Source organism: Symsagittifera roscoffensis, chromosome 7 (assembly GCF_963678635.1).
Source record: "Symsagittifera roscoffensis chromosome 7, txSymRosc1.1, whole genome shotgun sequence".
NCBI lineage: Eukaryota > Metazoa > Xenacoelomorpha > Acoela > Convolutidae > Symsagittifera > Symsagittifera roscoffensis.
This window is the reverse complement of record NC_087068.1, coordinates 38,992,553-39,016,303: the sequence shown is the minus strand read 5'-3', so window position 1 is coordinate 39,016,303 and position 23,751 is coordinate 38,992,553. Positions and strand designations below refer to the sequence as shown.

The 23,751-nt window shown below is 35.4% G+C and overlaps 2 protein-coding genes across 6 annotated transcripts in view; one reads left to right on the top strand and one right to left on the bottom strand.

Annotated features, from left to right (window-relative positions):
• Positions 1-22,113, top strand: part of LOC134851052 (sortilin-related receptor-like) — a 68,404-nt gene extending 46,291 nt beyond the window's left edge. For 2 of the 4 annotated variants that reach the window (XM_063866948.1, XM_063866947.1), the window contains 16 exons: positions 380-523; positions 3,047-3,173; positions 4,790-5,036; positions 5,576-5,683; positions 8,652-8,796; positions 15,728-15,742; positions 15,918-16,309; positions 16,912-17,126; positions 17,565-17,693; positions 18,041-18,220; positions 18,437-18,754; positions 19,196-19,400; positions 19,805-19,896; positions 19,972-20,218; positions 20,465-20,641; positions 21,072-22,113. In XM_063866948.1, coding sequence (XP_063723018.1) covers positions 380-523; positions 3,047-3,173; positions 4,790-5,036; positions 5,576-5,683; positions 8,652-8,796; positions 15,728-15,742; positions 15,918-16,309; positions 16,912-17,126; positions 17,565-17,693; positions 18,041-18,220; positions 18,437-18,754; positions 19,196-19,400; positions 19,805-19,896; positions 19,972-20,218; positions 20,465-20,641; positions 21,072-21,175 — 2,845 coding nt within the window. In that variant the 3' untranslated portion in view covers positions 21,176-22,113. The remainder of the gene's footprint in view (positions 1-379; positions 524-3,046; positions 3,174-4,789; positions 5,037-5,575; positions 5,684-8,651; positions 8,797-15,727; positions 15,743-15,917; positions 16,310-16,911; positions 17,127-17,564; positions 17,694-18,040; positions 18,221-18,436; positions 18,755-19,195; positions 19,401-19,804; positions 19,897-19,971; positions 20,219-20,464; positions 20,642-21,071) is intronic. The other 2 variants (XM_063866950.1, XM_063866951.1) reach the window with 2 other exon arrangements.
• LOC134851053 (malate dehydrogenase, mitochondrial-like) overlaps positions 1-23,751 on the bottom strand; it is a 340,885-nt gene that overhangs the window by 239,106 nt on the left and 78,028 nt on the right. The gene's annotated exons all lie outside the window — the stretch shown is intronic.

The following is a 23,751-nucleotide window of genomic DNA, read 5'->3' as shown; positions in this document are numbered from 1 at the left end:
ATTTGACCAATGTCAGGCAGCACATTACGCGCTGCAAAAAAAAGTGTAAATGGCGTCAAATAAAGTTGATGACTTTTAGTTAAAGTGGATTTTCATAAGAAATTCCTCAGCTGATTAAAAAATTACTCGTGATCCTTTTTTTCAATTCCGGGTTAGTTTTAGAAAAGAAGTTCAACCATTAAGATTCTTGAAAAGCTGAAAGCTTTAGAACATCCTTTTTTCGTGAAATTGCTTCCAATATGTTCAGTCTTTTTGTTTTCAGGTGTTTTGAGTTAATTGACTTTTTTCCAACTGTCTGTTGGTTATGTTCTTGGTTTTATAATACCTCCTACTGTCCTTTGCCAACTTGAGCATTATTTCGAGCTTGTTTGTAATTTAGGGCGAGTTGGTTCTGTGACCATGTTGCCGACTGCAAAGACCGAACTGACGAGCTAGACTGCGACTACACCCCACAGACGAATGGATACTGTCCCCCTGATCAGTTCCTGTGTGACAGTGGATTCTGCATCAATAGTGAATGGAGGTAGGCTGCGAGGTTTTCATGAACAAAACTATTTTATCCAGGTGATAATTTCTAAGTGAAAAGACCTTGGTTGGTTTTTTCAGTACACGTCTCAAAATCTGTTTACGCGCCTTTTTTTTTTTGGAGGATTCATTTTATTATTTTTGATGATGCTGGTTATTCAAACTTTTTCCAACGAGGTGCTCAAATAACTATCTCTAACCTTAAAAACAAAGAATTATACGAAGTTTGAATCTTATCTTTGTTTTATGTGAATTGCAATCGGTCACGACTTTTTTTCGCGTAAATATCTTTAGGCACAGAATGGTCAATGTGTAGGAATGGTAAGTTTCAGAGATGCTCAATTTCAGACATGCTCAGTTTCTTGAAATTTCAAATGAAATTAACTTGCTTTAGCTAATAAATAAGTGTAGTCCGTTTCCTGTGTTAGCTTGCTTTCAAATAATTTTCTTGGAAAAATGTAGATTTTTTTTTGGATTCGGTATGTAGATTTTTTTTGGGATTCGTGGTTTTCGGCCTAGTTTCCGAATTTATTTCAGTTTATTTCCTTTTTTTTAAAATGAAATTTTTTTTTTGGTACTGTACTTACTTTTACTTTTCCTTTTAGCGTCTTCTTGTCCCTACTTCTGAACTGTTGTTTTCTGAACTGTTGTTTTCGGCTATTTTGCTAAGCATGGATTTCTACTCTTGTTAAAAGCTTGTAACTCATCATTTTGCTGAGTTTTTAAAATTTTTCATAGTTTTTTTTTCGGTAAAAGTGTTTTATCTTCTATTTTATGGCATGATAAATTTATATTCTGTTGTTTCGAGATTAAAAATTTCTGTTCAACAAAATCAGGTATTATATCACCTGCGAGAACAAGTGTCTTGAAATTGGAACAATCATTTTTCCAGTAAACAACTTTTTTTACACGTCTTAGTTTTCTTCAACTCGTTTTTTATTGAACATTTACAACATCCAGGTATCTTCCCACTCGGCGTAGATTTAACGCTGCCGCCTTTGTTCCCTAAGTTCTGAAGTTCGACTCAGCCGGACCTTGTTTTTTTTTCAGTTAATATGCAATTGAAAAAAAAAATCGGTAAAAATTGTATTGTTGGACTTTTTTTATTCTGCTGAAATTTTGTCGGCTTAGTTGTCACATAAAAAATCTGGTTTGTCCTGGAAAAAGTTTTCAAACAAGTGCAAGTGCTGTTCTTTGTAGGTTCAGGAAGGTGAACTTGAAACTTTTCAATTTGTTTTAGATAATTTGTGTTTCGGCTCAACAGGTGTCTGCTCAAAGGTTGACGACTGATTTTTCTTATCTTGTGCTGTAAGGAACTTCCTATGTAATTGAAAGTGCAAGTGTTGTTCGTTCTAATCTCATGTGGGGCTTACAACTGTAAAGATTTTAATGAAATCATATTTTTTCTGCTCAATTTGTGTCTGCTTAAAGATTGCCGGCTTTATTTCCGCTTTGCAAGTTTTGTTCCGTTGCTAATTTAATTTTCCAATTTCTAGTATGTTGCCTAGAGTCAATTCTATCCAGACGTACGAAAATTTATTTTTTGGTAGAACTAGTTTTTTCAACGTTTTCCATTTTTTTTTTGTTATTGTGTTTAATCGCAAATGGTGCGAAACGCCGCTTCGCCTCTGCGTTTGAACTTCCAGCAAAATGAAGTTGACTAAGTTAAATGAAGTTGACTAAGTTGACTATTGAACGAAGTTAAGATTCATTAAATAAGTGCTTACACAAGAATTGCTTGTTTAAAAGGACTAGTCCGCTTTTTTACAGCGTATTGTGTTAGTAGCGTTGTGTATATTTAGCCGCGTAATGTATTAGTACGAGCCTTCTTTTTTCTAACCTAACTCGCAAATATAATTGTTCATTAAAATGTTCACTGGCTATAATCACGAACTGTAGCATTTGAAATTTCATAGCATCTGTTCTCTGCCGTATTAGTGGCAACTGTTTGTGACTAATTAAGCGTCCGTGGCTGAGTGGTTAGTGTATGAGACTCGTGTTCTTAAGGTCGCAGATCGAATCCGAGACATAGCCGATTTTTACTAATTCGAGTCTCTTTTCGATTTTTTTTATTGCACTTGATAGAGCTGCTTTTTGTAGTGTTGGCGAAGCGAAGATAATCCTTTTAGTTTAATAAAAGTCGCACATCTGGTTTCAAAATTTTTGTGCTGAAATTGTTTTAGCATTTTACTTCGATCAATATGCTCCATATCAATTTTAAAGCACCTTATTTGCTTTTCAATTAATTGTTTGGAATCAGTGGTCGTTTAATAGTGTGGTCGACGTGCTGTGAGTTCGATACTCTTTTTTGTCGCCTCTTGCTTGTGTTTGCGAAGTTCAGCTTCGCCTCTGTGTAATATAACGCATTAACCTTTCAATTTTTGATGAGCGATAAACAAAAGGATAATGGTTTGGCCATATTGATTAAACTTAGCGTTTTTCAATATTAGCCACTGGTTTCATTTGCTACAATGAGTGAAATTAATTAAGTTTTGATATTTTTTTGTTGTTCGTTTTGCAGTTGCGACGGAACTAGAGACTGTACAGATGGGTCGGATGAGAAGCATTGCGGAGATAACAACGAGACAGATGACTGCACTGGTTTCTCTTGCTTCACCGACAACAAGCACTATTGCTTTGATCCCAAGGTATTTGTGCTGATAGAAACCTAGAAAAAATTCAGTCAGGGCACAATACACATCGGTTTGAGGTTCGAGGCGAATTGCTGTTGTGCCCTTTTGTTCAGACTTATTTTTATTTTTAAGAGTCCATGAACGTATTTCAGACTCTTATATAGTACAGGCCGCGATGTTTTTTTCTTTCTGTTTCAGGAAAAGTCTTAAAATTTGTTCAGGCTCAAATCTATTTTTTCGCGGTTTGATTTTCGACTTTTTTTCAAGTTCAGATCCTTCTCTTTGTTAAATGAAGGCAAACTCCACGAACAACTCGAACAGTTAAAATATAAAGGCCACGAAAAACTTGATCGACTTCTAGTTTCGAAAATGGAATATGATTTCCAGGTTTCCTAGCGAAATAAAAAGTTTACTTATTGATCCAGTTTTCTCTAACTGGGTTAATTTTATCGAAGAACTGCCAATAATAAACTGTTCTACAAATCCTTTTAGCTTAAAGGGTATCTATTTTTTTCTTCGAATATCGAAAATTGAGAATTTTTCAAAAAACAAGTAAGTATTTTCTGTTTAATTGTTCATTGACTCTTTTCCCATTCTGTTGGTTTTTTTTCTGGACTGAAATATTGCTTAACAGAGGTGGATGTAGGTATTCAATCCCCTGACGACTTAAAGGGTCTCACCTTTGGTACAATGACATCCATTTCAGATTGACGAGCTCTATGACTTATTACGAGCTCTATAAACTTATGAAATAGATACGATATACTATGTGACAAACTTATTAAATAGAAAGAACAAAACCGGCGACAGAAGCAGCTGCAAAACAACCAAGTATCAAGTGTCACCAAATCTCTTTCGGCCGAATAAATCAAACGCTTCGCTCAGTGCTTTGGGTGAAAAAAATTTGCACAGAAAGAAAGACTTGGGTCTGATTCTAACTCAGCACTCACACTCAAAAGGCATGTAACAAAGCTAATCAGAGTCTGTCACTTATCAAACGCAGCACATCAACTCGCCCAACATTTTTAACTTGACATATCAGTTACTTAACATTGTTTTTTTTCCAACTTACGATACACATGGCTCATCGACGCAGGTCTTCTCCTTAACCGGCACGTACATTCAACGTTTGCCCTGGAAACTTTAGGTATCGAACTGCAAGACTTTTCAACGTTTTGAATGACACTGTTGATATTAAAAAAGCAACGGACTTAAACCGAGACTCCTGATGTTCTTCTAGAAATATTTCGACAACACTTATGATATTGATCGCATTTGTCGTCACACCTTGTATTAACTTCGTTATTTTTTAACTTCGTTTTTTTTACTTCGTTATTTTTTTAAATTATATTACGAATATTTTAGAAGAAATAGGGTCTTTGTAGTGTTTTGAGAGAGGTAGAAACGTCAATTTGACTGAGTTAAAAAAAATTCGACTAATTTTTTTGAAAGTTCGCCGCTTCGCCAAAAAAAATCCTAGATGCGCTATGGCTTTAGGGCTAGGAATCATTCAATATTTTATTAATGGGACAAAGGCAAGTGTTTAGGGAATCAACTTTATTCGACTACATATTATACCTTTAGAAATGAGGGGACTGCAAGGACACTACTCACTGTTCTGCATGTTTTAGGTGGTCTGTGACGGCTATCAAGATTGTCCTGATAACAGTGACGAAGAATACTGTGGAAATCCTGTCACTCCGGACCCTGGTACCAATGGAGTCGATGAGATTTGCCAACGGAACTCGGACAACAAAGACCAGTGCGTTGCTGATTCAAACTGTTTCATGTGCGACTCGGGGAACCAATGCATTGCTAAAAAGAGGCATTGCGACCACGCGTACGACTGTAGCGATGCATCAGACGAGACTAAAGAATGTAAGTGTATTTAAACCAGTCCCTCCCACGGTGTAATGATCCTTTGCTCTAAATACAAAGTTGAAACCTAAAGTGATGTATTTACACTTGCGAGCTTGAAAAGAGCAGTGTATTAGTACGAAACTTCTTTTCTAACCTAACTCACATATAATTGTGTTCATCAAAAGTGTTCACTTATTTGGAAATTTCATTTGTAACATTGGAAGTTGCATAGCATCTTTTCTCTTCTTTATTTGTGGCTACTGTTTTGTGTCTAAGCATCCGTGGCTGAATGGATAGTGTTGTGTTAGACTCTCAATCTCTAGGTCGCAGGTTCGAATCTCAGAGGTAGCCCAATTTTTACTATTTCTTGGCTCACTTCTAATTTTTATTGTAGCCTTTTATAGAGCTACTTTTTGTCGCGTTCTCGCAAGTGTTTGCGAAGCGAAGCTTCGCCTCTGTGTCATTTATTGGAATTAAAATCTGCTGAAACTGTAGCGGGATGAACTTCTTATCGCGCAAAAAGTTAAGATGGTGAAAATTTAGGAATATGTTTTCAGGTGACGGGAAGCCTCACCAATGCACGGATGAGACTTTCAGATGCAAGACCCTTCAGACGGAATGCTTTCCCCTCAAGCTCGTATGTGACGGAACTCCTCAATGTCAAGGTACGAATAGAAGGCTGTGCTAAAATGCATCTCTGATTAACGCTGAAATAGAATCATACGATCCAGCCTTTCAAACTATTGCAAAACATGTCGACATTGTATATTTTAGTGTTTTTGAACAAAAAGAGTACATTTACTTCTGTTGTGCGTTTTTAAGAGTCGATGAACGTAGTTCAGACTCTTAAATAGGTCGCGATGATTTTTTTTCTTACTTTTTCGCGGTGTGACTTTTGATTTTTTTATATTCAGTTCATTTCGTTTGTAAAAGGAAAGCTAACTCCACTATCGAACAGCAAAAGGTAAAGGTCACGAAAAACGTGGTCGACTTCTAATTTCAAAATGGAAAATAATTATCAGATTTCCCAGCGAAATAAAAGTTTTACCATTTTATCCAGTCTTCTCAAATTGGTCTAATTTAATCAAAAAATTGTCAATCATGACTTGTTCTAAACATTCGAAGAGCTTTAATCAGTTGTTATTTTTGGAACTTCTAAAGGTTTTTCAAAAAACAAGGCAGTAATTTTTATGTTTACTTGCGTTCATTGACTTTTTTTTCCAACTGTCTGTTGGCTATGTTTTAGAAAGGAAGCAAGTTGTTCACGCTCCAATTTGATTTTTTTGCGGTTTAACTTTTGATTTGAAGAACGTGCTCATGGCGCAAAAGATCGTGATTGGTTTTCAGTTGCTAATTTATTACGCTTGCGATAGCAAGAATTATGAAATCGGAATGAAGACTTATTTGGGCTTAACAGCTTGATTAACAAAATCAGTAGAATCACTTCTGGGTGGGTACTAGCTGGGTGGATACAAAGTTACTATTTACTACTGGATAGGCACTAGTTAGAACAGGAGATTTTCAGGGGGACTTGAAACTTTCAAAAGATTTTTTTTTTCGGCTCAACTGGTGTCTGCTTAAGGATTGTCGGCCTTGTTCCGCTTCGTAAAATTGTTTAGTTGCTGTTTTCAATTTCGAATTTTTTGCGTGGTTTGTTTGCCTAGACTTCTTGTTCAATAAAAATAGTTATTATGAAAGTGTATGGGATTGGGTTTTATGGTTTTTTGAGACGCTTTGAAGAATTTTAGCACTTTTCGCAACAAATTTAGTATTCTCAAAAACCCTTTTACCGAGTTTCAAAAAAGGGTACCCATAGAAAGACCGCTTACACTGTTGTGTTTCTGCATACTCTCCCGGTCTCTTTTTGCTTTAGCACTTTGTCTGCAGCGTTCGAAAATGTCTGTGGGGGGATTTTAGACCGATATTTTTGATTTTTTTTTTCGTTTTCTCAAAAACTAAAGTACCAAAGATTTGATTCTGTCTAAATGAAGAGATTGGATTTGGAAAACTCGACTCCATAAGCGGCTGAGCCCAACTTTTTAAAACACATAAAATTGTGGTTCTCGGAATAGTGAAACTTTTGATTTTTGTTTGACCGTTTTTTGGGAATCTCTGCTCAACCACAAGAAAAAAGATACTGATTTCGAAAAGTCGAAGTTTGTGATTTGTGACAGTTTTTTTAAGAAACTTGTAGAATTTTTTAAAAACTACCTTAGAAAATCTGAGAGGAAAAGTTCAAGCGAAAGAAACGGTTGCCCGAATTTCTCGTGCAGGAAAGGCTACTTTATGTTTTTTTTAGGAAGAGACGTGTTGTCTTTGGGGAAATTCCTAAATTTTTACGCTTATTTAACTTAGTAGAGAAACAACTAAGTTTTTGGGCGAAGTCCAATTTTTGAAATTACATATTTTGTTCCGCATCAGTAAAACAAATTCAAAAAATATCAAACACGTATATCCAGCTATAGCTGGGCACTGGAGTTATACGAAAATTTTTGTTCACCTAATTTTTTTCAATATTTTTGCTCTCAGCTTTTATGATTGTGTTGTATCGCAAGTGATGTGAATCTCCGCTCAGCTTCTGTATTAATTTTAGATTTAGAAGCAGAAAAAGAAAATTATCTATTGATCCACTTTTCTCAAATTATTGAACTTGCGAGAGCAATTGTACTTGTAATCGGGAACTAGACTTTTTTTCCCGTAATCAAGTTTTCTTACAAAAAGCTGCTGTTATTTCTGACATGCTAAGTTTCTTGAATTTTTAAAAATAAAACTGCGCTGTAGTTCATGGCAGGTACTAAATAATTTTTTCAATTAAACCCATTGAAAAATTTTTTTCGTGTTCGTGGTTTTCGTCTTAATTTGTGTCGTTTCATTTTTTAAATGCGATTTTATTATTTGGTACGTTTTAGCTGGTTAATTTCTAGTGAATGGTTTTTAATTAATTTAAAAGCGTTTTTACTATAATTGAATGCTGTTTTATAAAATTTATGATTTTGGTTATTTTTGCTCCACGTTTTTGAGCTTTTGTTATATCGGCGTAATTATTTGATATTCCGCTGTCTAGAAAGCATATTTTTTTCGTATTTTTTTAAGGATTCAGGAGAGATGGGTCGTAAAAACAAAAAACATTAGATTTCAAAACTTTATAGCTTTTTTTAAAAATTGTTTTCGACTTAGCGGCTTTCTTGCTTTGTGTCGCAAGTGGTGCGAGGCTCCGCATCGTCTCTGTCTGTTAGTTTATATTCAAACGAGCGTTAATGGGGAATTGTTCTTGAAATTCAAATAGCTTCACGCTGATACATTTTTCCTTTAAAATTCAAAAATTTGAACTTTTTCGAAAAAATCCAATAATTGATTGGGTGCGCTTGAGTGTATAGGCACTTTCCTAGCTGTCGGTTAGAAATATTTTGATTTGGTAACTAAGAAACCGAGACCTAATCAATTTTTGGCAATAGACTTCACAAGAAATTGATATTCTGAACGTATACCTTCACAAATTGAGCTTTTGTTTGAATTGAGCTTTTAATTTGCTGCAAAAATTTTAGTACATTGATTGTCGAATACTGGCGGGAATTTTTTTTTCACAATATTTGAGGATTAAATGTTCACTTGACCTGATTGTTCTTTTTTCAGACAAATCGGACGAGGACGCTGTTCTGTGTTCTGCTTCTGGCATCAAATCCATAATGATGAGCCACATCGAAGCCAACAGAGCTGCTGCCAACTGGGACCAGATCAAAGACAAGACCGGAGTCAAGCTCATCTGGATCAAATGGAGGTGAAGTATTTAGTTCGTACCCGAGCGTAGATTTATGCGGTCAGTCCAAGCGTTTCCAACGCTAGAGGCACATCCTTCTCCATATATTTTCTCGATCACTTTCTGCGATCATTTCCCCAAACGTTTGGAGGATTGAAAGACCATTTTTGTCATTTCCGGAGAAAATTATGCTGACTTATATGCATTTATCTATCTATGATGCGCACTTATTCGAGCACGGTGACTTTATCCAAATTCTGACGGCTTAAGTTATTTTTCTTAAATGAATTGAGGCCAGCTAATTGGTCCAAGTTTTTCCCTACTAAACTCAATTTATATTTTTGTTCCGACTTTCGAAAGTTCAGAATATTTTTTATTTCCATCCATTTCTCATTGTTTCGGAGAAGTTCTTAAATTTGTTCAGGCTCAATTTTATTTTTCTGCGGTTTCAATTTTGTTTAAGAGTCGATGAACGTAGTTAGACTCTTGTATAGGTCCTGATTGTTTTAATCTTCGTTTTTTTTTCAGGAAAAGTCTAAAAATGTGTTCAGGCTCAATTTTACTTTTTCATGGTTTGATTTTTTGTTTCTTCAATTTCAGCTCATATCCTTTCTTGAAAGGAAAGCTAAATTCATTATCGAACAGCAAAAGTATATAAAGTCACGAAAATCTTGATCGACTGTTTTCGAAAGTTGATTTTTTTTGCAGATTTCCCAGTGGTTTAAACATTTCACCTACTGGTCCAGTTTTTTTCAAGTTGAGTGATTTTTCATCAACAAAGCGTCAATTATAAACTCCGATTGAAAATCAAACAGCTTCAAGTCAATATTTTTTGTTTGAAATTCGAAACATGTAGGTTGTGATGTTTTGGAAGCTTTCAACAGTGTCGAAAATGGCCTGAAAATTTTGGAATATTTTAACCGCATTTTCTAAAGTGGGAAAATAATACACTAGATAACAAAGAACATCTTTCAATTTTGGCGTCAAAATATCTGCGACTAAAAATCAGTCAATGATTTTGGCGCCAAAATATGCAAATGGTATCACTCAAAAGTTTGGAGGCTCTTGACTTAAGATTTATGACAGCCGTTTAATCATTGATTGCGGATTTTAAAATTTTCAAACTTGTTCCTTCTAAAAGGGCTGGTTTTTAAAACTTAAGCCTGTTGTTCTTTTCTTTGCGTTCATTGACTCTTTTCCAACTGTCTGTTGGTTATATGTTTTGCTTTCTTGCGTTCCTTAACTCTTTTCCAACTATGTTGTTTTTTAAAAGACCAGCTCATATATGAAAAATGCCTTTATGCGATCATTTTCCCAAAGGTTTGGAAGATTGAAAGTCAATTTTGTCATTTCTCTGGAGAAAATTTTGCACACTTATATCCATTTATCTATGATGCACTTATTCGAGCACGGTGATCTTATCCATATTCTGACAGCTTAAGTTATTATTCAAAAACGGTTTGAGGCCAACTAATTTGTCCGAGTTTTTCCAACTATACTCAATTTATATTGTTCCGACTTTCAGAATAATTAATTTGTTTCGGGTGTTTTTTCTTCAGACAATTTTCAACTTGAAGTGTCAATCATAAATTGCTCCTAAATTTGGAAGAGCTTTTAAACTCAAGTTTAATTGGTCCACGTTTTCCCCTACTAATCTCCGTTTATATTATCGTTCCGACTTTCGAAGAAAGATCAGAATATTTTTTTATTTCGGTTGTTTTTTTCAGACAAATTTCAACTTGAAGTGTCAATGGTAAATAGCTCCTAAAATTCGAGGAGCCTGAAAGCTATATGTTTTTTGTTTAAAATTCGAAAGTTGATGTTTTACAAAAAACATGTCACATGTCAGTTTTTTTTCTGTCATTAAAAGCCTGTTCACCTATGTGGTAGCACTTTTGCGATAATCACGATCGGCAGCATTGGAAGTTTCATAGCATCTATTCTCTGCTTTACTTGTGGCTGGTGTTTGTAATGAATTAAGCTTATGTGGCTGAGTGATCAGCGTGAAACTCATAATGTCTCGGTCGCAAGATTGAATCCGACTTGAATGAATTTTTTTCGAGGCTTTTCGAGAACTTATTCGAGGCTTTTTTTCGTATTGGACTTTATAGAGCTTCTTTTTGTCGTAATCTTGCTAGTGTTTGCGAAGCTTTTGGTTGATCTCAAAGTGCAGTCGTGTTCGAGCAGTCCTGTTCGAGCAATCTTTTGCAGTACTTAATGCTTTTGCTTCTTGCGTTTTGCTTATTGTATTTCAGTTGATTTGCTTTCAATGCTGATTTCTGTAGTTTTCTCGTTGTTCCGCTTGTATTTTCAAGGTGTAGCTTTGTATCGGTGTCAAAATTCCGTTTAATTGAAGAAGGGAAATGTTTTCTAAAGGTTGTGGTTCAATGATTGATTAAGTGTTCATAAAAGATATTTCATTTCTTTCTTTTGAGTATTTTTTAGGAAAAACCATTATAGTTGTTCGGGTTCAATCTTGTTCTGGTGGTGTGAATTTCAACTTCTTAATTCTACTACAAATTCATTTGCTTCAAAGAAGGCAAATCACACTCTCCAATGCCAGAAACAGGCAAATTGCAGAAAATGAAGCTTGATTTCAATTTCAAAATTGGATCTCCATACCTTTCTCATTGCTTCGCACAAATTCTTAGTTTTCATCTGACTCAGTTTTACTTTACCGTGGTTTCAATTTTGATTAAGAAACGATGAACATATTTAGATTTTTATATAGGTCCCGATTGTTTTATTCTCCGTTTTTTTTCTCAGGAAAAACCATAAAGTGTGTTCAGGCTCAATTTTACTTTTTCATGGTTTGATTTTTTGTTTCTTCAAATTCAGCTCATTTCCTTTCTTGAAAGGAAAGCAAAGTTCACTATCGAACTACAAAAGGGCTGGTTCACAAAACTTAAATTAGTTGTTCTCTTTTTTGAGTTCATTGGCTCTTTTCCAACTGTCTGTTGGTTAAAGTCTTTGCTTTCTTGCGTTCATTGACTCTATTCCAACAGTCTATTGTTTTTTAAAAGTAATGATAGGTCTTGGTGAGGTTTTTTAGGAAAATGTCATAAATTTTGTTCAAGCTCAGTTCTGATTTTTCGCTGTGTAACTTGATTTTTTTTTTCACTTCAAGTTCATTTGCTTTCGTTTGTTGGAGATACGGCATTTTTTTTATCGAACAGCAAAAGTGTTTAAGGTACAAAAAGCAAGATTGACTTCTAATTTCGTAAATTGAATTTAATTATCAGATTACCCAGAAAAATATTAATTTTTACCTATGAATCCCGTTTTCTCACATGGGTTAATTTTCATTGCACATGTGATCAGCTTAGTTTGTTATTGCGAGCCCTTTTTTAACCTTACTGGCAAATAAAAGCGTTCATTAAAAGCGTTCGCTTATTTGGAAATTTCAATGTACATTGGAAATATCACTGCATGTGTTCTCTGCTTAATTTGTGGCTAGTCTTTGATATCTATGAAGCTTCCGTGGCTGAGTGGTTAATTTGTGAGTATCTCAATCTCTAGGTGGTAGATTGGAAAATCAGAGGTTGCCGAATTAGAGCTTGCCTTTTATAGAGATGCTTTTTGCCGTGTTCTCGTCTAACTAATTGGTCCAAGTTTTTCCCTACTAAACTCAATTTATATTATTGTTCCGACTTTCGAAGAAAATTCAGAATATTTTTTTATATAGGGTGTTTGTTTCAGGCAAATTTCAACTTGAAGTGTCAATCGTAAATTGTTTTATGTTTAAATTTCGAAAGTGGACGTTTTTCAAAAAAACAAGTCAGTTTTTTTCTGCCCTTAAAAGCCTGTTAACCTATTTGGTAGCACTTCTGCTATAATCACGATCGGCAGCATTGGAAGTTTCATAGCATCTATTCTGCTTTAATTATGGCTGGTTTTTATAATGAATTAAGCTTACGTAGCTGAGTGGTTAGTGCGTTAAACTCATAATGTCTTGGTCGCATGATCGAATCCGACTCGTGGTCGAATTTTCACTGATTCGAGGCTTATTTCTTTTTTCGTATTGCACTTTACAGAGCTGCTTTTTGTCGTAATCTTGCTAATGTTTGCGAAGTCGGATCGTTCAGGGCTTCGACTTCATGTTCGAGCAATCTTTTGCAGTTCTTAATGCTTTTGCATTCTTTTGCTTCTTGTATTTCAGTTGATTTTCTTTCAATGCTGATTTCTGTAGTTTCCTCTTTTTTCCGCTTGTATTTTCAAGGTGTAGCTTCGTATCGGTGTCAAAATTCCGTTTAATTGAAGAAAGGAAATGTCTTCTAAAGGTTGTGGTTCAATGAATGATGAAGTGTTAATTAAAGATACTTCATTTCTTTCTTTCGAGTGTTTTTTTTGAGGAAAAACCATTAATTGTTCGGGTTCAACTTTGTTATAGTGGTTTGAATTTCAACTTCCTAATTCTACTACAAATTTATTTGCTACAAAGAAGGCAAATCACACTCTCCAATGCCAGAAAGAGGCAAATTGCAGAAAACGAAGCTTGATTTCAGTTTCAAAAGTGGATCTCCATACCTATCTCATTGCTTCGCACAAATTCTTAGTTTTCTTCTGACTCAATTTTACTTCTTCGTGGTTTCAATTTTGATTAAGAAACGATGAACATATTTAGACTTTTATATAGGTCCCGATTGTTTTATTCTCCGTTTTTTTTTCTCAAAAACCTAAAAATGTGTTCAGGCTCAATTTTACTTTTGTTGTTTGATTTTTTGTTTCTTCAGTTTCAGCTCATTTCCTTTCTTGAAAGGAAAGCAAAATTCACTATCGAACTGCAAAAGTATAAAGGTCACGAAAAGTTTGATCGAATATTTTTGAAAGTTAATTTTTTTTTGCAGATTTTCCAGTGGATTAAACATTTCACCTACTGATCCAGTTTTTTTTTCAAGTTGAATGATTTTCATCAACAAAGTGTCAATCATAAACTCTGATTGAAAATCAAAGAGCTTCAAGTCTTTTTTTGTTTGAATTTCGAAACATGTAGGTCGTGATGTTTTGGAAGCTTTCAACAGTGCCGAAAATGGCGGGATAGTTTTGGAATTTTTTAACCGCTTCTTCTAAAGCGGGAAAAAAATAAACTGGATAATTAAGAAATCTTTCAAAATTTGGCGTCAAAATATCTGCAACTGCAAATCAGTCAATGATTTTGGCACCAAAACGTCTAAGATGCAAATTGTATTACTAAAAATTTCAAACTTGTTCCTACAAAAGGGTTGGTTCACAAAACTTAAGTTAGTTTTTCTTTTCCTTGCGTTCATTGGCTCTTTACCAACTGTCTGTTGCTTAAGGTGTTTGCTTTCTTGCGTTCATTGACTCTTTTGCAACATTCTGTTGTTTTTTAAAAGTAATGATAGGTCTTGATGAGTTTTTTTCAGAAAAATGTCTGAAATTTTGTTCAAGCTCAGTTCTGATTTTTCGCTGTAACTTTTGATTTTTTTTTCAATTCAAGTTCATTTTCTTTCGTTTGTTAAAAGGAAAGCAATTTTTTATCAAACAGCAAAAGTGTTTCAGGTACAAAAAGCAAGATTGACTTCTAATTTTGTAAATTGAATTTAATTATCAGATTACCCAGGAAAATAACAATTTTTACCTATGAATCCCGTTTTCTCAAATGGGTTAATTTTTATTGCACACGCGATCAGCTTAGTGTGTTATTGCGAGCCCTGTTTCTAACCTAAGTGGCAAATAAAAGCGTTCATTAAAAGTGTTCGCTTATTTGGAAATTTCAATGTGCATTGAAAATATCATTGCATCTGTTCTTTGCTTAATTGGTGGCTAGTCTTTGATACCTATGAAACTTCCGTGGCTGAGTGGTTATTGTGTGAGTATCTCAATCTCTAGGTAGTAGATTGGAAAATCAGAGGTTTCTGAATTAGAGCTTGCCTTTTATAGAGATGCTTTTTGCCGTGTTCTCGCTAACGTTTGCGAAACGAAGCTTTGCCTTTGTGTCAAAAAATGGTCAAACATAAATTGCTGTGAAATTCAGAGGTCTAGGTGCATATAATATTTCTTAAAGCTTCGCAAATTTTTGTCAGTTTTTTTCCTGTTTCGTTATGGTCATTACTCTTTTCCCACGGTCAGTTGGCTATGTTTTGATGTAGTGTCTTGTACTACAAAAAAAAAAATTTCGAGGAAACAGTTGTCTAAGTCTAATCATGGATTCTCGGCCTTTTCACCGCTCTGTAATTTTTCTTTCATTGTTTGTTAACTATTGCTGGTAATGGTTGTTTCATCATTATCAAGAGTAATGAACGTAGTGAGTACTCTTATATAGGTCTTGCTGAACTATTTGTTATTTTTTTTCAGGAAAAAAATTGTTCACGCTCAATTTTGATTTTTTGCGGATTGACTCGTGATTTTTCTTCAAGTCTATTTCTAGTGTATTTCTTTTGTTAAAAGGAAGACGAACTCCACTATCGAACAGCAAAATTTTAAAGATCACGAAAAACGTGTTTGACTTCTAATTTCGAAAATGGAAATTTATTTATCAGATTTCCCAGCAAAATAAAAATTTTTACCTATTGATCCAGTTATCTCAAATTGGGTCATTTTTAGCAAAAAAAGTGGCCATCATAAATAGTTCTACAAAGTCAAAGAGCTTTAAAGTCATCTATTTTTTTCGAAATTCAAAAGTTGAAGGTTTTTGACAAAACAAGTCGGTTTTCTTTGCTTACTTGCATTCATTACTCTTTTCCAATCTTCGATTGGTTATGTTTAGCTTCCTTCGAGACAAATAGAGATAAACGTGAAATATTTTGATCAATCTAATTTTCGAAAACTTCAAAAACCCTTTTTTCAAATCAATAGTTTTTTTTCATTTTATATATTGGGCGTGCTAAGGTTTGTGATGCTCCGATTCCTTTTTGCGTTAAAAATAACAAGGAATATGTAGCAAAGAAATAATGCTCAAGAATGCCTTGAAATTTTTTGCTGTGCGTTCTAGGATGCTACACAAAGCGTAAGGATGTGTGCACTATTTACGTTAATTAGTAGCTCTAGAATTTTCCCTAGTTACTAAAAAAAATCCCAGAATTTTTGGCATTGTAGGTATTCGTGATTCATTGTTTGGTTAATAAGCCTTATATGATTGAAATCTTGTGATGCGAGATTTTTGTGATGTAAATTGTTTTTAGAAAGAAGACCTCTTCGAGCAATCCAGGAAGGTGGGTCAAAGAATCCATCTCTGATCTGACCAGCACCAACTATCAGCTCACCAATTTGGACCCAAGTGCCGTCTATGAAGTGTCTGCGTACGTCGAATTTGCTAACAAATCGACCACTGAAAACGCAACTGTGCCTCGAACATTCAGAACTCTGGAATCGATTCCTTCGAAGCCTGAGAAAGTATCGGTGGTCGAAGATAGGGGATCGGTATCAGAGGCAGTTGTTAGTTGGTCGGAGCCGAGTGAGACAAATGGAGAAATAGACAACTATGAGATATACTACAAGTGTGCGGAGACAGGACTAGAGCAGAAAGTGTTGGTTGGAGCCGACGGGACGAAGCAGTCTTTCCAACAGATTTTGAGTTGGTTCTCAGTTTTGTATTATTTTTTTGTTGATTTCTTGAATATCGAACGAGCTATTGAAAGTATTTAGACTAAAAATTTGATTTTGAATTCTTCACCAGCTAAAGCAAAGAAATAATGTAACTAAGGCAATTGATATCTGGTACTATGTCACCATGTAAGAGCAGAGGATGAATGCTGTTTAGTTGGTTATTACTTAGTTTCATGCATAACACAATTTCTATGGTAGAATAAGTGAGTTGCCCTTGGCAGTTTGAAGTTTATACCGCAACGAAATTTTCTTCAGATGTTTTTAGCGGCATTGCAATGATTTTTGGAATTACCATAAAATTGTTTGTTTTTGTTTAGCACACAGATTCAGCGAATAGTAGCACCTAATGTAGTATGCAAGGATGTCGATATGCGTTGCCTTAAAGCGCATATTGTTGTGCAAACCCCTCAAAAATCTAAAACTGGCCATTTTGGCGAATTTTATCAAAATATTCCTCTACAAAAGCCAAGTTCGAGACATCAGAAACATAACTTACGTCAAAAATGTCTGCTTTTTTGATAGAGTTAACATAGTTTGAACAATATATATTAACCTTGTCTCGTGCATTAGAACTGAACAGCACCTCTGACTACCTGATCCAAGTGGCCGCAATCAACGGGGCAGGCAAAGGACCCCGATCGGAAGCGTTCAAATTCAAACTGGACTCAATCATCGGACCCTCTGACTTTCCCAAGAATGTACACATAAAGTCTCCAGCCGAGGACGCCATAGCAAATGAGGTCACAATCCAGTGGGAGAAAGTGGAACTGCATAAAGTAACGCCGGTTTGTCGCCAGATTTATTGTCTACCCTTGCCCTTATTGAACAAGAATTAGATGCAGAAATAATATTGATTTTCTTGCCATAGCTCAAGTTTCTAATTCTAAAAGTGTTGTAAATTGTAACTATTTGCTGCGGTCGTATTATCTTTTTTAAAAACCCCTTTTATTGTATTAATCTTGTGTTTTGGGATCTTTGTTTGAAAAAGTGAGCGGTAAGATAGCTTTTTCCCGTTTGTTCTCATAATCGTTTTTTAAATTTATCTAAAGCAGGATGGGAGGGGAGGGGAGGGGAGGTATCGAGCCCCGTTGCCTCACAGATCTGTTTCATGTTCTGCTCCATGCTTTACTGTGGCTTAAAAGAATAGTTTTCAACAGTACTGTTTAAGCCATTTTCCTATCGTTTTGATGCTTGTACAGGGGTGCAGTTTGGCCTTTTTTTAGAAGTACCTGATTAGAATGACGATGAAGAGTGACACCACGAGTGGGCGAGAAAAGGTGATCATCACTTCGCCAGATGCAACAGAGTACAGGATAAGGGACTTGTCTCCGGGAGAACAGTACAGCATAGAGGTGAGATATTATTACAGCATAATGCTGGCTGAATTTGAACAGATCTTTTATCAGCTCATTTATCGTGATGGTTTTTTCGGAAGTTGAAAAATGTGATTTTTTTTTTCAATTTCTTGAGCTCATTGAAACTTTTCCAACCGTCCCTTGTCAATTTCAAATGTTGAGTATGAATAATCGAAAAAAGTAAACATAGAACATACGCGCCTTTTCGCGAGGAGGGGATGGAGTCTCTTTTAAGATAGTTCAATAGTTTTTTCCATGTTTTCTTAATAATAAGTTGACCTGGCCTTCTGCTTTATATGCAGCACTAACGGACCTCTTCTAAGAGTTTGAATTTGTTGATGCAGGTGTCGACTCTGGTGGACTCAGAGCAGAGTGTGAGATCGGAGCCACTTGTGTTCAACACTGTGGGACAGAGACTGCCCTCCATCTCCCAACTGAGCTGCTCCCTGGCCAACAACCCCAGATACGAGTCAGTGAGGCTGTCATGGAACTACACGGCGACAGAGGCCAACTACAACATCACAGTATGCACAATATTTAAATCGCATTTGAAGGTCTTTCTTGTAGCTACCCAAATGTATTGTTGCATTTGTAACTTCAACTCGTCTTTTTGATCGTGGATTTCCACATCGCCACAATTGAGAATTGTAGGTAGTTGATGAGGAGATTTTGGTCTAGCGAACGAGCTGGTTAATAATTAGAGGTGATATTTAAAAAATGCAGCATAAATTTGTTTATAGAAGTTCGCAATCTACTACGGATTGACCACCGGCGAACTGAACATGATGAGTCCCATCAAAGCGGACGCCAGCAAGAAAGGCGAATTGAGCTCAAAGGTAATCAGTGGACTTCTTCGTGGAACTGGCTACCTGTTTGCAGTAAGGGTGGCGGGTGTTGGGAAGGCCACTCGCTGGGGACCTGTGAGCAAGACACTCAGGTGTGCCACTGAATTCGACCCGAAGATGCCGCCGAGGAACCTGCAGTGTGTTGCATTGCCACACTCGACCGAGATTTCATTCACCTGGTGGGCACCCAAGGAAACTATGCTGAATGACTACGTAAGAGTTTCGAAATTATGGCTCTTTTAAGCGGAGTTGAGGAGTGATTTAGGAGAGGGTCGATTGACGCAACATTCTGGAAAGAGCAGAGATTTCAGCCAATACTAACTGAAACATTTTGGCCAAAGAACTTAACGAGACATTTCGGCCGATATATGATAAAAACAGATTGCAGGCGTTTTGTGGCAGAAATTTTTCAAAATAAATTTGACCGAAAAATTGGGATGTGATGTATCAAAATCAATATGAAATAAAAAACGAGAAATGAGCAGGTTTAAATGAAATCAATGTTTAAGTGAATAGGACTAAATCGCGTTACGACCAGGAAATTTTTTAATACCAGGAAATTGAGATATTCAAGATATAAATAGTTTGGGTGATAAGAACCAGTGACAATTATTTCTGCAAATGCGACAAAGAATTTCTCTCCTGTCATTTTAGTCTTATGAAATAATGGGAAAGAGTACACTGGAGGACAGCACAGTCCAGTTCAGGAAGTACGGAGACGGTATCAGTGTGAACAACGCCACAGTCAAGTACTCCTTCTCATTCGACAACCCAGGCATCAATTACACATTCTTCGTCAGTGCCAAAAATGCGTCTAACTTCCGGCTGAACGACTCAAAACCAGTTACCTGCACTATTGGTGAGACTGAATTGTTGAGCTATAGTTCATTTTTCTCGAGGGGGATTTTCAAGCTTGATCGATAATTTTTATTTCGACCCAATTGTCTTTCCGAGATCCCGCAAAACACTGCAACGACCCCATTTAGCCTAAAATTTCGGGGATGCGGGCCCATTTTTGCGGAACATTCCAGAGACGAGTTTTTAGGTTTTTATAAGTTTTGAATAAAAAATTGCGTTTTTTGTTCGCGCGCTCCAACCTCAGATATATCAAAACAAGGAATCAAACTTAACATTTAATTTAAAAATCATTATTTTTGTAAGGGAAGGAAGTTTGTTTATAAATCTAAGGAAAATTTACCGAATTACTAAGCCTGCTAGAATTACTCGAAATTGAATTTTCTAAGCCAATTTCCTAAATTTCAGCAAAGCGAGGAGCACCAATTGTAAAAGAAGCTCTGAAAAATGAAAATGTTATTACATGGGCGGCACCAGAAGTCAATAACGAACCGAATGAGGTATGTAAAAGATGATGTCATAGGTTGATATTAAAACAATATGAAAAATGTATTGTGTAACTTTAACTTCCTTAGGGCTACATTGTGTATGGACTGGAAAAAGCGGAAGACCCCAAAGACAAAATGACAATTTTGGGCGAAACTTCGAAGGACCAAGCATTCCTGATCAACTTCAAGTACCCTAAAAACAAGAAGATTAATTATGTGAGAATAGCACTGAGCGAATATACTCTGCAAGGAGACTTGGTTGGGTTGGTGGGTGTGAAGGGTCCTCAAGGAGAGTTGTCGCCGCCTTATCCCATCAGAGATCTGCAAGCCTCATGTTAGATTTAATCATTTGAATAATCATGAAAATACTACTTGAATTGAAAACACTCTTTCGTTACTTAGCGAAGCCTTTTTTGGCCATAATTAATGCTAATATAAGTTGACCATGCTGCGCGTTACTTTGTCCGAAGTATTATCTGCTATTGATATTGGAACGCTGGAAAACCACAAAACACCAGAGATTGTTGGATGATTGAATGAGCATTCGGTTAGTAAGGTGCCTTTAATGAACATGTTTCAGCCTCGACTACATTCAACGAACTGGTGCATGACAGACTGTTCCTGAAGATCTTCTTGCCCCTGGTGTTCGTCTCTCTGGCGCTCTTCATCTCTGTGGTGATGCTGTTGATGAGGCAGAGGAAGATGGTCAACATGCCTGTCATATACAATAGCGGAGGCGGAAGCGTCACCATACTCGGTTTGAATATGAACAAAATTTGAAAAAAAATGTTGAACGAAAAGAATGTGTTGTTTCACAAGAAACATTCTCAATTTTTTCAATCTACTTTTGCCATCTACAGAAAAAACGCTTATAGCATCCTTTTACAGCAGTGAAGTTGGGAAAGCAATGACTCATTTATTTGGAGAATATTTTTTAATTAGGCCCAATAGCCTTACTGGTTTCTCCGAGAAAACTTCGATATCGAATGCTGCAATAACTAACGCATAGCAGTTTAGTCGATATGAACGAGTGGTTGCGAAATCAATTTTAAGGCGAATTTCTTTGCGACGAGAAATTGCTTGTGAGACTATGCAAATAGGAGTGGAAATAATTTGACCGCAATTTTGTTAAATTAAGGCCAGAAGAGTTCTACTTAGCTTACAATTCAAAAACTCTTTTTGTTTAGATAATCCGGATAATTCTGATGCTAGCAATGTGCCCTATGGTAGACTGCAGACATCCGTCAACGGAGACGACTACGACGACGATGACATGATTGTCAGAACTTAATCACGCCATTTCAAGGTCAAACTATAAACCGAACACAATGAGTCACCTGAAACATAGATGTCAATGTAGAAATAGACTCGCAACATTTGGGCTATGGTTTAAATTAATTGTTTGAATTAACGCATAACTTAATTCATGATTATTGATGAGAAAGTAGACAAAATTTCTTAAAACTCTGATAAATTTCAAGCTAAATAACTCTTGATTTTAGGGTATGTTAATGAATGTTCCAGATATTTTGCTACTTTCTTGAACAAAAATTGCTGAAGCTAAAATTCACCGTTTTTAACTAAGTAATTGTTTATTATGACGCTCAATGACTTTTAATAAGACGTTTGAATGAATAATTGAGATTGAGGAGTGGGTCTTGCTTTAAACTGCTTGTCCACAATTTTGTTTTAAAAAATCGATTCAATGAAAACACCAGTGGCTGTAATTAAATTGTTTGAATATGGATTCAAAATGAACAGAGAAGGAATTTAATTGCTTTGCGTATCTTAAATTGAAGAAAAAGGATTTTCCCCTGGCTTGCAAGAAATGCACTAATTTTCTATTAATTTTCCACATAAAGGAGCTTTACTAAATCAAATCGATGAAAAAATTTCAAATGAAAAAAAATGGTATCGATGAAAATTGCTAAGAAAACCTATGAATTTAGTAAGCTCTGATTAATTTGTAAATTTGCGCAGCACTTATCAACGACAAAGTTAAATGAATAAGTGGAATATATTTTTTTTGCCGTAGCTTATGTATATGTTTCCCTCATCTATGGCTGTTCATTGCTTGATTGTATTACCGTTAGAGTTACTGATGTTAGATGATTAACCAACCTGCTGAACATATCCCTTGTCTATCTATGTAGCTACGCAGTAAATAGTACTAGATTCATACGAACTGCGTTCTATTATTTTGTCATAATAAATTCACCTTTTAACAAATATCTTGTCAATTCTAAGTCAGGTTTTAGACTGGGTTTCGTCCAAGTTGTATTTGAGCGATAAGAACGGATATACGACCCGCGAAAAGTATTTCTTCCGGCGCTAGCGAAATTCAAAATTGATTCTACTGGGGAAAGTCCATGTACAATGATGCGGTTCTGCGAGCCCGATAAATTTTATTCTCAAAAACAAATCAATTTTTTGAAAAAAAAAACAAAAGTTTAAAGCGTCTTTGGAAAAAGTTCTGTCCAATTTAAAAGATTTGCGGGTTCGTTGCTGAGATTTATCCGAGTTGACATTTCTCTTGCGTGTTTTCGGCTTATTGAAATGGAAGCTATGGTATTGCAAGCGGGCACTAGATTTATTTCCGTAAATAACTTCAGACAAAGAATGTTCAATGTGTAGGAATGGTCAATTTCAGACAAGCTCAATTCTTTGAAAATTCATACATCACCACATTCTTCTAGGAAGTAACCGGTGTTAGTTTGTTTTCTAATAACGAAAAATTTCTTGAAAACCTTGATTTTTGTTCGGATTTGTAGTTTTCGGCCTAGTTTCCGTCGGATCATTTCCCGTTTTTTTAACTAAATTTAGTTTTATTTGGTACTGGGCTTTTAATTAATTTTATGTTTTGTTTTTTTTTCGATTAAGCAGTTTCAGATTATATTTAATGGCACAATGAATTGATATTGCGTTGTTTCGAGAGCAAAAATTCCTGTTGGACAAAATCAGGTGTTATTGCACTTTCTTCGAATTGCTTTTCTTATTGAATCTTAACAACCTCAGTTCTCGTTTATCGAGTTCCAATGAACAAACTGAAGAATCTAGTTTAGGTCCTGTTTTTTTTGTAATGTGTTTTTTTTTCAGGAAAAAAAAACCCTAAATTAGTTCACGCTTGAGTTTGATTTTTTAATTTTTTTTTGCCTTTCGACTTTGATTTTTTTTCATAAGTTCAGCCTATTTCCTTTGTTCAAAGACTAAATAGAATGCCAACTGCAATATCAAAATTGTCTGAAATTTACACAAAAGTGATCGATTTTTAGTTTCGGAAGTGGAATTAGTTTTTGAATGGCCCCTTATTAAAATTTTTTTGAACGTCTTGATTTTTCTTATTTGGTCGTGATGATACTTTTTGTTTTTGCTTCAAGAGAATTTTTAGTATGTTCATGCTCAAAATTGAGTTTCTTTTGGGGTTTGATCTGTGATTTTTTTTTTCAAAACTCACTATTTTTCCGAATTTGATAGGAAGGCAATCTCCGATATCGATGAGCAAAGTGTAAAGGACCTAAAAAAACGATCGACTGTTTTGAAAATGAATTTTGATATAAAGACTTCCTATCGGAATGAAAAACTTACTTTGTCATCCAGAATTCTAAGTGGGTGATTATTAATGTAAAAGTGTCAATCATAAAACGTGTTTGAAATGCAGAGAACCCTGTGGCGATATATTTTTTTAAGTTTAGAAAGATTTGTTTTTCGCGGTCGTGACTTTTTTCCAACTGCCTCTTGGCAATGTTTGAAATTGAAAGTTGAATTTTCATGGTTTTTTTCCAACTGTCTATGGATTTAGTTTTCTGCGTTCTTGAGCTTTTTGACACTTCCAACTGTCTGATACTCATGTTTTGATTTTCAATTTAA